The sequence below is a fragment of the Prosopis cineraria genome, unplaced genomic scaffold (genome assembly GCF_029017545.1).
Source record: "Prosopis cineraria cultivar Desert tree isolate PC_DT_omini unplaced genomic scaffold, ASM2901754v1 PC12, whole genome shotgun sequence".
In the NCBI taxonomy this organism is placed as follows: domain Eukaryota; kingdom Viridiplantae; phylum Streptophyta; class Magnoliopsida; order Fabales; family Fabaceae; genus Prosopis; species Prosopis cineraria.
In genome coordinates, this window is record NW_026555343.1 from 43,687,936 (window position 1) to 43,705,380 (window position 17,445).

General features: G+C 31.3%; 1 protein-coding gene and 1 long non-coding RNA gene across 2 annotated transcripts; one reads left to right on the forward strand and one right to left on the reverse strand.

Annotated features, from left to right (window-relative positions):
* Positions 1 to 9,557: 9,557 nt before the first annotated feature.
* Positions 9,558 to 14,291, reverse strand: LOC129288627 (uncharacterized). Its single transcript, XM_054925299.1, has 6 exons — positions 14,097 to 14,291; positions 11,099 to 11,649; positions 10,810 to 11,002; positions 10,650 to 10,714; positions 10,348 to 10,558; positions 9,558 to 10,095 (listed from the first exon to the last, which is right to left on the reverse strand). The coding sequence occupies exons 1-6, from the start codon at positions 14,193 to 14,195 to the stop codon at positions 9,733 to 9,735; spliced, it is 1,482 nt and encodes a 493-aa protein (XP_054781274.1). The 5' UTR covers positions 14,196 to 14,291; the 3' UTR covers positions 9,558 to 9,732.
* On the forward strand, positions 10,490 to 11,744 carry LOC129288628 (uncharacterized). The gene is made up of 2 exons (XR_008588040.1): positions 10,490 to 10,916; positions 11,040 to 11,744. It is a non-coding gene; the product is annotated as an uncharacterized LOC129288628 (long non-coding RNA).
* Positions 14,292 to 17,445: the final 3,154 nt, after the last annotated feature.

Here is a 17,445-nt window from a genome sequence, read left to right on the forward strand (position 1 = left end):
TAGAAGTATATTATAATTTGGGACAAGAGAGTATAATCTAATATAATTATAATAAAGTATGGTCAAACTAATTATAAATGTTAACTAGACAATTTCTTGTGCATTGCACACATTAGAATTAAGAAATTTAAAAAATATTATTGATATCATTGATATTAACACATCTAAAATGGTTAAATTTTAGGGAGTTCTTCTATTAATCTATCAACATGATCGTGCGCTGCATGAGTGTACACATGAATATGATCAGCATGCTCGTGACATCGCAACTTCTCTTTATAAGTGGTAACCTATTTTGAATCAAAATGCCTTCTCTTACAATGCCTAATCGCAAATGAATCTACCATTAATGTTCCTATAGAGGACACCATGGCGACGGTCCTAGTAAAAAGAAACTTAAGCCAAGTGCTGTCATTCAAGCATAGCGAAGTCAAGCTCTTAAATTCTTCAAGAAGTATGTTAATGAACCCGACATCCTTTCCTTGACATTGGCTAAAAAGAGGCATAAAACTCTTTCACCCCAGCTGCCTAACTCTCCACCATTGGTAATAAACCCACTTAAGAGAATGGCTGATCAATCATCAATTAGGGCATATGAGACTGAAAGACACAAAAATATTTTTGTATTGAAAACAAAAACTCTCTAGCAAAACTCAAGAGCATAGAAAACAATGTAGTTAATGCTCTCATGATAGATGACTCAAGGACAATTTCTTGTGAAAAGACAAAAATCAATTAAAATAAATAAAAAAATAAATTAAATTCTATCAACCAATCAAAATAATATTCAATCATATTAACTAACAAAATTTTAATATTAATATTAGACTAAAATTAAATTGATTGTCCTGTGAAAAGATAGAAATAAATTAAAATAAATGAAAAATAAATTAAATTCTACTAACCAATTAGAAAAAATATTCATTCTAAATTGATTGTCCCATAAAAAATAAAAATCAATTAAAATAAAAAAAATAAATTAAAAAATATTCAATCACATCAACCAATGAAATAGTAATATTAATATTAGATTAAATTAAATTGATTATCTCGTGAAAAGATAAAAATAAATTAAAAAATGAAAAACAAATTAAATTCTGTTAACCAATCATAAAAAATATTTAATCACATCTAAATTGATTGTCTCGTGAATAAATAAAAATCAATTAAAATAAACAAAAAACAAATTAAATTTCGTTAACCAATCATAAAAAATATTTAATCACATCTAAATTGATCATTCCATGAGAAGATAAAAATCAATTAAAATAAATAAAAATAAATTAAACTATGTCAACCAATCAAAAAGAAAAATATTCAATCACATCAATCAATGAAATTGTAATATTAATATTAGACTAAAATTAAATTAACCAATGAGAGAGGATAATTAACATCATACCAAAATGAGAGAGAAAAGATTTGTGATCAATCACCTTCATTCTACAAGATTTGCATATATATATATATATATATACATTGATTATCAATTCTAATTTATTGCTACTCAATTAATGAAAGAATTAAATCCAATAATGCAAGGTTATTCACCCACGTGTCAATAGGGGAGTAAAAGGTGAATCTCATGTACTGTGGCTTTATAATACAACGTGTGTGCTTACGTATCCTGATTATATACATACATACATATATAATATGCAAACAAAAAAATAAGAGCAGAATGTCATGTGCACATTTGCAATACCTACAATGCATAAGTAGTGAAAATAGAATGGCACACAGTACCAGAAAAGAAAATATCACCTATTAAGTATTTCTTGTCGATATTATGGTCTATTACATATTTAAGAATGAAGTGAAGAGAAATTCATATTGATGTATAGAACATCCATCATCATCATGTGCATGATTCGTAGTCTCATATTATCTGATGTTTTGGCCAACATCAAATTGAGACAACCTACATCCTGACCTCATGCAATTGAGATGAAAGCTTTGGAAAAAAAAAATTCTCTTCACAATAACATGAATACAATAACCCTGAAATGGACATATAAGCATCACAAACAATTCATAAAATAAAATAAAATAAAAAGGAAACAACCCAATGAAAGTTATTAGTACATTGATATCTTAAAAACCATCTCTAATGATTAGGTCTCATATATCGAGTAGATGGTAAACCAGTCGTTTAGATGGAGTACACCACTCAAATCTTAATCTTCCAATCATCTTGAAGTAGGTTGATAGCCCAAGCAATGTCAAATAGTGGAATGCCATATCCTACGGAACTCTCAAGCATATGGTTAAATTTTCTTAGATGATGAAGGAAGAATATGTAAAGAAAGAAGAACAAGAAATAATGAACACAAAATGAAAGCAGTGGAGTTCATAGAAAAATACAACTTCCCCATGATGATTTGAATGAAATGATTAAGCCTCCAATCTCACCTCTGAAGAAACACACCATGGCGAAATGAACAAATTCAAAAAATGAATAAAAGTTGTTGGGGGTGAGAATGACTTTAAAAATATAATAAAAAATATGCAGTAAAAAATAAAAAATATAGATGCCTGAAAAATAATATGTTTATAGATCAATAATCACTTGTTACTGCTATTGATTTAATTTATTTCCAAAAGCTTTCACTTAATTTAAAATAAATTCGCCTCCTCATTATGTGTTGAATTATTTTCATAATCAATATATTGATATGTATATATATGTATGTTGAATTAGTTGCTCAAACATTAGATTGACAATAAAGAATTTTGTAATAAATTGTAAGGTTGACAAAAATATTTGAGATTGACAAAATGAGATGAATATATATCATAAAGTCATGGAAAAATCAATGGTCGTAGAATCGCAGTTAAAAAAAAAATGTAGATATTGAGCTCGTTTGGCTTCTATTCCCCCTTTTTTATAACTTATTTTATAATACAATTTTTAGGATTATTTTTTAAAACAAAAAAAAAATTCGTTTGGTTATATTAATTTAAAAATTATTTTAGAATTAAAAAATAAATTGATAGTAATAGTTATAGATAGTTAGTAGTGATGATTTTTTTATAAAAATTGATCAAGATAATTATAATTTCTAATAATTTTAAAAATAACTAAATTAAAAAAACTAATCCAAACAAGTTTCTAAAATTTTCTATGTTTAAATATAAAAAACAATTTCTAAAAACAGGAAACAAACAGATCCATTAACTACATGAAGTTTTGCTGCTAAATATAACATAAAATGGTTATAGTCAACAAATTAAGGAGAAATAATAATTCAACGTTGACTATTAGACGAAGTAATTTATACCCCAAACAAAATCATGATTCTTTTATCTAATATTAAATCCTAAAATTAATACCCAACAAAAAATGGATTCACGCATTTATCCAGCAAGCATACACGTGTCAGCACAGGAAAAAAGTATGGAGTTGATGTGGCTTGCTAATGTGATGACATGTATGGTTCAGAGTCCAAACTCTATATACATATACACACAAATAAAGTTGAGTGGGTTGAGTGGCTTGAGTGGCTTCACTTACCTGCCATTCCCAACTAATAAAAGGCAAAAGCACTTCATCACGTGCATTTAACACCGATCCTCTGATCTGACTGCATGTAATCTTAGGATACGCATGTTTTTAATTAGGAAAAAGGACAATTAGGGACCTTCAAGGTCATTAATTATAATTAAGAATTTTAAATTATTAAAATTTTCATAATGGACCATGGTCCTAACTTATAATTTAAAAAAATATGAATAGTCTAAAATTCCTCTCAGAAGTAACTTAAATAAATTTTTAAATAATTATTATATATTTATAAGTGTCCTTGAATAGTTTCAAAAATGAAATTTAATTTCATATTAGGAAGCAAGCAATTCCCAACTATTTTTTATTGATTTTTCAACTGACATTAACAATATTTTCATCCTATGATAATAATTTCAGTAGTGTCATTTCTTTATTTTTCAAGTGGTATGCCTATATATTAACAAGTATAAAAATTCACAAATGATTGTGTTCATATTCATAAGTGACTTTAAGTTATGTTTAGATGGGTGTATTTGGGTTGAGAATTTAAATTTGAAATCTTACATTTAAAATTCATATATTTTAAATTCTTTGTTTGGATGATATAAAATATTTCAAATTATAATTTTAAAATCCTTTATTTAGATCTTAAATAAAATTCTAAATTTTAAATTTTATGTTTGAATTGAAAGGCAACTCAACGACATTAGTGGTTCAATCCTAGTCAAAGTTCGAGTGGCGAAGGAGGGTGGTCTTGATTGTAGTAGGGGGTGCAGTCCCGGCTAGCGCTGGTAGTCCAATCTCAGTCAAAGCCAGCCATCCAATCCCAATCAAAGCTAGCTGTTTGGTCCCAATCGATGCCAGCGATCAGGTCCCAATTAGCTTCAGTATTGCTCATTGCTCGTGATTTAGTCCTGGTCAATGCTGTTTGTCCAGTCTCAATCAAAGTTGGTTATCTAATCTCTTTTGATGCTAGCGGTTAGGTCCTAGTCATTGTCAGCAATTTGGTCTCGATTAACATCAGCGATCTAGTCTTGGTTGGTGCCATCCATCTAGTCTTAGTCAAAGTCAACTATCTAATCCCAATCGACATCAGTAGTTTGGTCCCTATTAACATCTGCTATCAAGTCCCAATCGATATTGGCAATTTGGTCCTAGTTGGTGCTAACATTCCTATCCTGTTTGTCACCTTCGATTCAGTCCCTGTTGACACTATCAGTTCAGTCCCAATTGACATTGGTAGTCTTATCTTGATGGAACTTCGTTGGAGGCAACGATGTGGAAGTCAAGAAGGTAAGGAAATCAACAAATGAACACAAAGAAAGAGAGAACTTTCATGAAAACTTGAAATAAAGGGGTTTATAAAGGATTTAAAACTGCGAATGAATTAAGTTAAGATTTGAATTTGAATTTGGGTTAATCCACATGTTTTAATTACTCAAATAATAGATTTGAATCAAATCCAAATCTACATGCATCTAAACATAACATTAGTAAATTTTTAAGCAACTCTTATGTATTCACAAGTGTCATTGAAAAGTTTTAAAGGTGAATTTTAGTTTTATATAAAAAACAATAAATTTTCCATTATAGATCCTTAGTTTTCTAATTAAGATTAATAATATTTCCATTTCATGATAACAATTTCGGTAGTTTTATTTCTTTATTTTCCAAGTGGAAGGCAATTTTGTAAACTCATACATGTTTTTAATTCCAATTTCCAAGTAAAGGATCATAGTTTATTAATGAGGTTTTAAAATTTTAATAATTTAACATCCCTAATTGTAATTAATGACTTTAGGGGTCCTTAATTATCATTTTCCCTTTTAATTATTAGTACTGGTATTATTAACTAACTAATTAATATTAATACCTACCATTATCAACACTAACAATTTTTTTTGCCCACGAAGAAACGAGGTATATTCTTTACTTATAAACTAGTCTTACTAATATGAATGCTAGAAATCCTTGACTCGAGAGATAAGCCATAGAATTGTACCATGGCCATGAGTTATGAATAAAAAAAAGATGAATTGTAGAATTAAGATGGTAGCCAAGAAAGCAAGGGGGGGGAGGAGGGGGGAGAGAGAGAGAGAGAGAGAGAGAGAGAGAGTGGAGATGCACATCCAACTCTGCATGTGGCTGTGAGATTCAAGTGACATTTTGCTTACGGCGGCTTGCACTTGATTCACAGCCTTTCATCAAATCCTAATTGCTCTGGTCATTCTTTAACACTAATTTATAATAATTAATTAATTAAACTTACTCAACACAACAGAGCAAAGATCATTCAATTCGACCATGAGAATTTCGGTTAAAAAGAAAACCATGAGAATATAATGTAAAATAAAAAAACACACTAGATGGTGATTATGTGTGACAAGTGTGCATGGGAGTGCGAGCAGAACAAGAAATACAAAAAATGATAAATAAGGATCATTCAAAAATAGTAAAGGCTTTTTATAATTTAAACGTCAAGAATTTATAACCGAAATTTTAAAAATTTATAACTCAAATGTCTTTATTTTATGTTTTTTTTTACAGCACCGTCATTCTCCATAAGAAAAACGAGTTTACATTCCATTGGCTTCCATCTTCAAATTTTGAATAATATACCATTATACCTAGATGATATACCAGACGAATTTCACAAACATTTGTTATTTGTCCTTTTTTTTTTCCTCCAGAAATTGTAGAGATTCATATTCTTGTGACCACATGTGGCATAGAATATTATCCTCGTCCATTAGAATATTCAATCTCCCCTGCCAACCGTCTTTTTTTTTTTTTGTGCCCCCAATAGTACTTGTTGCCTGTTTGTTTTTTCAATTTAAGCACTAGAATGCATACACCTTTTTTTAAAAAAAATTATACTCTCTCCATCCTTATATATAAAAAAAATTTTAAAACTTTTTTTATCTCTAAATATAAAAGTTATTATCATATTGTTAATAAATGAATCATTATACCCTTATTAAATTGAAAAGAGAAAAAATAAGTGCTCTCATTAATTTATTTTTTATTTACAATAATTAGGGAAAAATTGAAATGATGCTGTGCTTTTAATTAGATAATCAACTTTTATTAGTTTGCGTGATTCAATTAAAAATATCTTATATATAGAGATGGAGGGAGTATGTAAGAAGATAATTAGTTCCAAATACACTTGAAATTTAAAAAAAGAAAAAAAATAAAAACAATAAGTTGGAAACTAAAACAAGGGATGCGCACATTGTATGCTTGAACAGGTTTTGAATGCAAACTCCCAACAAAGACCGCAATGAAGTTGTTGAGAAGAGAGCAAATATCATCAACAATCATAGAACCAGAACCTCCAGCTAAAGATTTACCAAAACAAAAGTTCGGCTGGCAAAGGAAATAGAGGACTTGAGATTGAAGCTCCCCAGAAGTAGGAGTCATTGTCGAGGTCCAAAGTCAGGTTGAATGCAGGCAAAATAATTTCAATGTCGCTCAAATTTGTAGATCTGCATTTAGATCAGGTGAGCATGACAATTTTTTATCTATCCTGAAGTCCTAATATTTTAATCTCAGTGAATAACCTCTGTTTTTCTTTAGTATAGATGAAGCTCCACCCGTTTCCTTGGAAATATGGAAAACTTCTTCTAGTAACAGTCACAACCAAATGCCACAATCCTGATGAGCTATTGGAAGCACTAATTCCAGAAGCATGTAGATCAATTTCATCCCAAGTACATATGTGCATTAGAAAGTAGTACGAATGGTGACAATTTTGAATAGCTTTACAAAGATCTAGCTTGTGACCATCATGAATGATAGAGTTTTCAATTTTTCAAATACTGTGAATTACAATAAGATGTTTAATGAAATCCTTCAAAGATTGCATATATCTTAAACAATCTAAGAAATCATAATTCAAGGACAAACTACCAAACAAAAGCGCCCCTAAAATAAGGCATTGAAAAAAAAAAGGTGAGGAATTGTTTCCTCAACCTGGCATCCAAAGAGACACTTGTTATTAGAATGCAAATGATGCTTTTGAAGAATGTCGTTAGTAGGAATTGTTTCATGAAGAAGCTTCCAAAGAAAGACAAGATGCTTTGAAGGAAGTTTAAACTTCTAATAAGTGTATATTTTACTTAAATTAATATATGTTTTCTACTCTTTCATTTGCTAATTAATGTATAAATTAATATAAATTTGGATAAAACACCCCACTCAGTAATTTTTAAAGTTTTCTAAAAGAAGTGAAAATGACATTTAAAAAGCTAAAAATGCGAAGTATCAACTCAAAACTTAAGAAATAGGCCCAAAAAGAGTTGTTCACTTGCAAATAAGTAAAGAAGAGAATTTCTCCGTCCACGGATGCAGCCAACATGGGGAAGATCATTGCCAAGAAGCTCATCTGTGCACCAAGACTACATAAGGAAAATTCCTCCGTGCACGAACTTCCTAAACCTCAACACTCGACCATGTGCGAAGGAGGTCGCAGAAAAGACTCCTTCATTATTTGTTCGTGCGCGGGCATGGAGAAGAAAAGCACAACCGCGTGCATACGTAAGGAAAAACACATGGTAGACTCTTATTTTTGGATTCAAGTGTGAAATTAAACAATATCTTATAAAATCATATGAGATAAGATGAAAATTAGAGGCCAAAGGGTGCAAATAAGTTATAAATAAAACCCTGAGAGACTTCTAAAAAAATGAAAGTTTATATCTAAAACTGAGAAGGCAATTCTGGACCATCAACCATTAGGGGATTTTTTTGAATTCTCTTCTTCTACTCTTTGACTTTAATTCTTTGTATTGTCTTCAATGTGTGTTTAGATCTTAGTTTTCACCTTCCACAAAAAGGAATCTCCAATAGATCATGTATTAAGCAACTTAGGATTTGATTCAATCTAATTTATTATTGAGATAGAAATATACTCAAGAATCCTAGCTAATCTTTCAAGATTTGTATATAATTGGATTATAACTTACTTGAGACATCATAATGTAGTTATATCATGGGTTTTGTAATTAATGAATACAAATTTAATTTAGATCGTTAATTTTAAAGGTAAATTAAAAAGTTATCACTAGAAGAAATTGAATTGCAAAGCATAAAAGGAGATTATAATTCCTAGAATGCTCTTTAATTGTTAATCTTATAGTGAATTTATTCTTTGATTTTTATTTTATTTTATTCATAATTTTTAATTTAATAAAAACTCTACTCTTTAATAATTTAACTGAAATGAAAATAACTGTTATTTGCGTCAATTCCTTTTATTTACTTCCTTGTGAAAAGGACCAAAGAAAGTTATCAAAATATCTACTGCACCCAAATTAGAAGCGAGAGACTTGTAGCTTGATCTTGAATTATAAGAGCCAGAAATACACCTTTTTCATATCAACTTATCCTGTTGTCTCAGGAAAGAAATAGGAATCTCGTCCTTCTTCTTTTAGGTTATACTTCTTACATAAGTTATGTTATTTTTTTAAAAAATAATTATATTGTTCATAATTTCTAAACAGCGTGTGATAGTGATCTTATAAATTTCTGTGAACAAGAAAGACCCATTTCTTCTTTGTGCTCAATAGGAGTGCGAGAACGACAGTAAATTTAAATATTTTCATAATATTAAAAGCATAAATCATAATTTTAAGAAAGTATCAGTAACCATATACGCGCGTTGATGATGTTTAAGGTAATTTTTTTTTTAAAAGATAAATGTATATATGTATCATTAAAATTAGAGTAATTAAGGGCATCATCATCAACAACAAATGGCAAAACAATGATAACAAGACTGTGTCACCACATACGGGCAATCATGGATGGGCAGAAGAAAATGAGTGTGTGATTGTGGAGTCGCTTTCAGCGTGCATCTTTAGACTTTAGCCCATGCTATCTTTTCCTGTCTTCATTTCCTTTGTTTGGACAACAATCACTTTCATTGTTGGAGTTTAATGTTTGGCCAGAATAATATTACGCGTCAGATGTCGGCGAGCATCACCAAAGCAAAATCAATCAATTATTCCTTATATTGAGAAAAAAAAATTATTTGCGTTTACATCCGAAAAAGATCAATATAAAGTTTTCTCATTTATTGGCTTACATGAAAGCTGCTCTTTTTTTTTTTCCATCTTTTGAAAAATAAATTTGAATAATTACATGAAGGCACCTATGACGACTATGTGCGAGGAATGTAAAGTCGGTCGTGAAATTAAAAAAAGCCTAAAAACTACGAATCTTGTCTAAGAATTGAAACAAACGTCCAGCCAAGTTTGTCTTCGCTTGGATCCAGCTTGCTGGATCAGACCATTCTTTCTACCTAGAATTTGTTGGAGGTCTCGAGTTTCATAAGGAGAAGGCAATTCGCAAGGAGGTTCTGAACTCGGCGACTCGACCTTCGACTCATTCAAAAACTCCTTCCACGCACCTTCCATGTGACAATCATTCACTTCTGAACAAATCTCGCTAGCTCCTACTGGTATCACTGGCTTGAATTTCATTAGACTTGCGTATTCTCTGAGAACATGAAGCATGTAGTCATACACGTACTTCATTTTCACTTGCTCTTGCAGGAATTTTGTTCCTTCTCTCCCTATTTTTTGTGCCTGCAAGTTCTTTCTTTTGTTGAAAACTTTATATTCATATCATAATAATCATGCATCATTTCATATGTGTTGTGGATGTATTATGAAGTGTTTATTGTATCGGAAACTTGTTGATCCTGATCAAAACGTACGGCTTGGTCAAAACCACGTTTTGATCAAAGCAACGTGAAAGTAGATTTGTCTTTAAAGTTGTAAAAACTTGTTGCCAGATGAAAACTAAAATTAGAAAGATGAGAGAAGAAGAAGATTGACCTGATTATGGTGGGAATTTCCCCATTCAACTGCAAACTTTATGTCATTGCATATCTTTTTGGGCCTGATGGGCCAATAGTGTTGCATAGGTACCAAACTTCTTGTATAGAAATCATAGTTCTTGGGTTCTATGAACATGGTCATGGAGTCACACGCTAGTATGTACTTTTCACTCACCGACCATGTCCTTCCCTCCGCATAAATATTGTACCTTTATGGCAATAAATAAAACCTCAAATTAATCATAAATAGGGCTTGAAGCTTGTTTCAGGAGGAGGGGGAAAACTTTGGGGAAAATTTACCTGTGAGTGCATTGATTTTCTAGCTTTGTATTCTTGAAATTTTGTTGGATCTCCTTATCCCAACTCTGCGGGAGAAACAAAATGCCTTGGGTTTGAATTGGATCCTCTTTCTTCATAGATATGCATGTAATTAATTGGACTACAGTGGTTGAAGCTATACCAGGGAATATATATGAGCATACGCATCATGCTGATGTGAAGCATTGCACTTGAGGAGTTTATTCCTTATAGGAGACGTAGTAGGGTTACCCTTCCAAAAAGCGTAAGGTATCCTATCCTTCCATTTCATCTTCCGGTTCCCTTCTTCTATATCCTTTAGCAGTGTCTCCCACGGTCTAATGTTGAGCTCACCCCTACACATCAAATGCATGCGTTCATATTTTGTCCCAGTACGACATGCATGATTGCATCAATATAATTTAAAGTGGCAAAAAATTCAGAAGTTTTACCAACCCCAGAAGCTCCAGTCGGGAAACACGATGTCAAAGGTTGTGTCATCCCCACAATAATGAAACAATGGAGGTGGCACCAGTGTTGGCATTCTCGGATGTGATCCCAGATAGTCTCTTTTATTGACCTTACTCAGATCCCCGCAGTGAAACAAGAGCTCCAGATCTGGAACCTTGCCGGGGTACATCTTCAGGAGCTGTGATATTCCCCATAACGTGAACACGTCCCTTGTTTGGAACGACCTTCTGTAAGTCTCCACGTAGGCTTTTCCCTTGTGAATCACCAGCCTAAAGTCTGCCAGGCTCTTCCCTAATTCCACCATGTCCCTTGTGATCCCTGTCCTCTTCCACGGCTTCAAGTCCTCGTGGATCCATCGGAAGTACTCGGGGCATGTCAAGGACTCAGACAAAGATGGTGATGCTGATGGGGACGGGGACGGCCATGGCGACGGAGACGGAGACGGAGACGGAGACGACAAATCTTCATTGAAACAGTTGAGTCGCGGAGAGGTCTTTTGGTTCGTGAGAAAAGACAAGCTTGTGATTTTAGACTGAAACACAAGAATCGAAGACTATATTATTGTCATGTGTGCACGTGTAAGGTAAGTAACTATATGAAAAAAAAAAATAAATGTCCTAACTCTAATTATTTTACTATAAATGAATTTTTTGTCAAAAAATCCGTGCCAAATGCATGCTTGTAATCAAGTATATATACTACATGTGTTCCCTATCGTATAAAAAGGAGTAAACTAAGGCGACGTTCTGTGTTCGTAAATTCAGTAAACGATGCACTTATTTAAAAAGCTGGACATTACATAAATAATTTAAGATTTTAGCTTCAAAATGCATTAATTAGCGCCTGTTTGGTTAGGCAAATAATTGACCTTTTCACTTTTGTCATTAATCGATTGTTAGCGTTAAAATCAATTTTTTCTGAAAGTTGTATCTGCGAGCTTCTGGGGGAAAAGCTGATCAAAGGCATTGAAGAAAATTACAAATAAAAGCTGAAGAAAAAATTATAAAAAAACACAAAATTTAATAAAAATAAAAATATTTTAGAAACAAATTTAATAATATTAGATACAAATTTATCAATAATTTAATTTTAAAAAGTAATATCTTTTATGATAATTTATATAATTAAAATTGATTCTAAATAAATTATTCAAATATCTTTAATTTCATTAAAATTAATTTTAAAAAAATAATATCTAAATAAATTTTATTATACCACAATCAATTATGATCAAAATCTATCATTTAATCAATTATTTTTATAATTTATTATACTTAATTAAAATTCAAACGGACACTTAGTAGGGTGCACTCTACCTTGGGACCCGCTAACTATGATATGTAACCAAGGGAGGAACAAGGGGTACTTCAAGGGAGGCCACTTGTTAGAGCCTAAAAAATATCATGGTTAATTGCCATGGCCAATGAGGTTTCGGCCCCACTCCTTCAAAAAAAAAAAAACCCTTCCAATATTTAAAAAAAAAAAACGCACACCCCACAAATATGCATCCGTATGCGTGCATAGATACATAAATACCATTTCTTTTTTTTTTATAACACATAAACGCAATATCTTGTTAGAACATTAAATAGATATATATATATATATATATATATTATTAGGTAATACAAATACTTTGTATTATTAATTTATGACGTCAGTTCTTCATGTAAAAAGACTAAATCTTAAGATCTGCATTAAACATGTTTCTCAGGCTTTTTAGTTTTTACTAAATTATTAAAAAAGTTTGAATAAGTCTATTTTTCATTATTTAAATTGCATGTATATTGATCAATGTTTGTTTAGGTATATTTTATGTATACACTTTATATATTTATATATATTCATTATTTTTTAAAATTAATATATGAAATATATATTTTATTTTTTATTTTTTTAAATATTCATAATTAAAAATAATTATTATCTTATATTTTTTTTAGATAATAAGATTAAATTCGGCCCCCCTCTATGCCCTTGCTAGTTCCGCCCCTGGATATAATTACCCAATGGCAATGAAGATATCCCACAAATTGCTTGGCAATTAATATAGGCATTCAAAAAAAAAAAAAAAAGCATAAAGGCTTTACCAGCCACCAAAAAAACATACAAACAGAGGGAGGGACCAGCCACCAAAAAAACAAACAAACAGAGGGAGGGTGGGTGGGAGGTTCATCTATTGTAGTCAATTATTTTCAAGCCATAATCAAATATTAAGTGTGGATACATTTTTTAGCAAATATTCAGATTTTAATTCATTATATTAAGGAATTAGTCGCTTCTGTTAAATTTAACTGTATATATGTTTACAAAGAATCAAATGAATAAACTGATTGAGAATTGGCTCCCAAAAAAAAAAAAAAAAAACTCCTAGAGGACAAGACGAGGAGCGTGGAATCAAGATGTGCAGGGTCGTATAGATCGAAGAGGAAGTAAGAAAAAAATGAATAGCGGAGTCGATGGGGCTCAGAAGAAGAGAAATGTGACTGCAAGACCTAAGTTCATGTTTGCATAAGAAATAGGCCACAGAAGGTGGGCATCGAACCCGTTGGGCCGACAAAAGGGGCCTAACCGTATCTAATGATAGCCTTACTCTGTTGGGTTTGGACTTTGGAATTGTATGCCCTCCTAGACTAACGGTTCCTAATAACGACAGAAAGTTGATGCCACTGGCGTCTTCCATTCCAATCGGCTTTAGTTTAGTCTAATGATTGAACAAAGACGATGAAGGCCTAGATATGTGGAAGCCAACCCACAGAATCTGAAGGATTACATATGTAGCTCAAGGCGCTGGATGATAGCAGGGAATAACTCATCATTCCAAGAAATCCCATGCTATGTGATTCCTCATAACTCGGAGGCCGGCGTTTCCGCTGCCGCGGAAACGAAAGTGCTGACTCTCGATATATATATATATATATATTCTCGCAACATCCAAGAGCATAAACTAAGCCATGAGCGTGAGAGAGAGAGAGTTACCAGGTCGAGGCGCCAGTTGAGGAGGAAGGTGGCAGAAAGAAAGAGGAAAGCGGAGAAGACGGTGAGGGAAACTGATCGGTTGAAGCCGAAGTTGAACATGTTGATGATTGAAGCCAGAGATTCTGATGTCCACGTTTTGGGCCACAATAATATTCCGTTTTAAATACCACTTGGCTTCGCCACCCACTTTTTCTAATCAGGCCAATGCACCCTCCCTGAACTCGCTTCCAATGGTCTTCTTCATCGCCTCATTAAAGTATATTATATTATATATTAGGCCTGGCAGCTTCTTCCTCTTTTTCTTTTTATAATAATATTTATAATTTGTAATTTCCTTTTATTTCTTTTATATAATTGTCTTTTTATAAAATAAAATAAAATGATCAAATATTATTATAAATAGTTCCTCTTACTAATTTCAATTATTATGATGAAATATATCATCATTAACTTTTACTTTTTTAAAACAAAGCTGTGACCGTGAGGATGGTTCCTTCTTCAGAGACCAACAGCGCATCCTCATCCTTCAGTCATGTGGGCAGGTCAAATATTAAAGTGATAAATTCTTTGCGTGATTAAAATATGTATTGTGTGTGTCGACTTTTGGCGGCCTCACAGAGAATTGGAAAATTTTCACACTAACGCCCTTCATCAAACTTATTTACAATCAACTCCTTGTGAGACCCATTTGGGCAAAATTGAGATTAAATTTTTTAGAAAAATGACACAAATAACCCCAATAATTTCAGTTGTTTATTTTTTGTGCAGCACTTATTCATTTTTTTTTACATCAATTGTTCATACACCTAACTTCACTTGTTTTTATTTATAGTGATGTTATGCCGTTAATGAAAGTTGTACATTTTTTTACATTAATTATTTATTTTCTCTATTTTAATTGTCTTTTATTTGAGGAGATTGGGATTGTTTTTGTCATTTTTTTAAAAAAATTTAAATTTAATTTAGCCCAAATGAAATCTACAAGAATTAAATTGATCTTTCGGAATTTTGGAAGTGACTCCATGAATAAGTTTGATAAGGGCGTTACGGTGAAAGTTTGTTTAGAGAAATAGGCAAAAATAACATTTTCCAAGGCTGAGGCAATTAGGCATATAATTAATTACTATAAGGACATTAATTTATGTTCGCCGTGCTAATTAGTATTCTGCAATTCATGATTACAACCCCCTCTCTGTCATGCTCAGTGACACGTCCACTTAGCATTGTTTTTTCAACTGTTAAAAGTACATAATTTATATTATCTAAGTAATATAATAATTTTTTTTATTATGTTAATATTAATTGATTCTAGAGTTTGATTATGATATATATAACATGTGACATGTTAGAAATATTAAACACCCTTTCACCAGAGAAAGAAGAAGAAATATTACACATTCGAATTAAAGCGTATTGTCACGGGCTGAGAGTCTGGCACAGCACACGGCACTCGTGCGGTGTTTCGAGGATTCCATAATCCTCGAGACAAGCTTTACCACATACGAATCACACTGGTTTCGCCCTGCCATGGGCTCATCAGGGAAGCGACACTAGCCCCCGACCAATTGTGCACTTAGCCCGAAGACTAAGGCAGAACGCACCTAATGTCAATGTCGCCCCCTTTACCCATATTGTGCGAGGCTAATCAGCGGATCGTTTATTATCTTGGTCTTTACACGGTCACGAAGATATCATCCGTGACAGTATGGCCGTATGCAATTTTTAGGCGAAATCTTTTTTTTATTTTTTATTTTTAAATATATACTTTGAAACTTGAATTCAAAAAAAAAAATTGCTTTCAAGATGTGGTGATATGGTTGGAGTTATTTGGTTTCGGATTGTATACTTGACAAGTGGGGGAATGGCATTCAAAGGCGGAGCGTAGTTTGGCTTCAGATGTCATGTTGTTTTTGACCAGTAACGTGTCATTAGATGTGAGAAAAAGTCATGCCCTTTTAATGTAGGATAATTAGTGATGTTCACAGGACGAAATCAAATCAGTCTGAGACACTTCTATCTTATATTTCATTCTAAAAAAAAATTAAGATTGAATTTTTATCATGTGTCCTATCCCTTCTCGAAAGTCATCCCATTCTATTAGAAATCGAGACAAGATCAGGATGGGATCGAGACATCCTGTTGCCCTGATAAATCGGGCAATGCTGGAAAAAGATCTGAATAATAATATTCATTAAAATTTTAAATTATATAATTTATTAAGTTTAAAATTAAAATAATACAAGTACATGAATCAAAATAATTTAAAGTCAATTCTTGAATCGCATTAATCACAATTACATTATGATAGCAATTACAAGTAATCTCTAGGTTATAAGAGTAACAACAAGTAAGCCAAACACAATATCAAATCATTATTTTTTTACTTTAGTTGAGATGTGCTAATGTAATTACTCTTCTAAAAATAAAATAAAAAATATGATATAAATAAAAGTTATTACATAGATTGATATAAGAATAAATTATATTAATATAATTAATATATTATGAAGAAATATATCGCCCTGTCTACTTTATGTCATTAAAATTATCAATATCAAAACTTTAATTTTATATAAAAATTGCAAGTATTGAAATTATAATTGATGTAATTAATATAAGTATAAATTATATTAATATAATTAATATATTTAGTATATATTTTTAAAATAAAAAATAATACATATAATATTCGGGATGAGATAGGATGTTCCGATGATAATCTCGTGTCCCGTCCCGTCTTGAATTCTTTTCTTGTGTCATCCTGCAAAATCTCATCCTGATTGTTTTTGGGCCGAGACAAGACTCGTCCTGATATGATCGAAATGATACTAGGCCAATTGGAATGGGTACAAGCTAAACACCGATAACAACCTAGCCTACTTCACACCTAACTTAACCTATTTATTAAATAGACTTAGGCCAAGTTCATATATTTAATTAAGCTTATTTAATTAAATAAGTTAGGCATATCTTTTTAAGGCCTAGCTTACTTGCCCAACAGGTTGATTTATATATATATATATATATATATAATGTACTATATTACAAATACATCAGTTTTATCATATGATTTTTTTTATCAATTTATTCTTTATTACTTCTAATTATATTTTCAATCATATTGAACTTATATATTAATTTTAATGTTGACATTTTATTGTTATATTATATTATAGTTGGTAAGTCCTTTCAATTTTTATATAATATAATTGATAAATCAAGTTATATATTGTATATTATAATAGTTTTAAAGTATATTTGAGATGTTTAAAATTAAAACGTGAGCTTATTTAAAAGATTTTACTTTTAAGTAAGCTTTCAGGCTATGCCAGGCTTTACATAGGCTCAA

Bases quoted from the DNA above. Each gene is read 5' to 3' on its own strand.
- LOC129288627 (XM_054925299.1), bottom strand. From the start codon at position 14,195: ATGTTCAACTTCGGCTTCAACCGATCAGTTTCCCTCACCGTCTTCTCC. The intron at 11,650-14,096 runs GTAACTCTCTCT...CTTGTGTTTCAG, and splicing joins TCAACTGGCGCCTCGACCTG to TCTAAAATCACAAGCTTGTC. The intron at 10,559-10,649 runs GTAAATTTTCCC...ATTGCCATAAAG, and splicing joins GAAAATCAATGCACTCACAG to GTACAATATTTATGCGGAGG.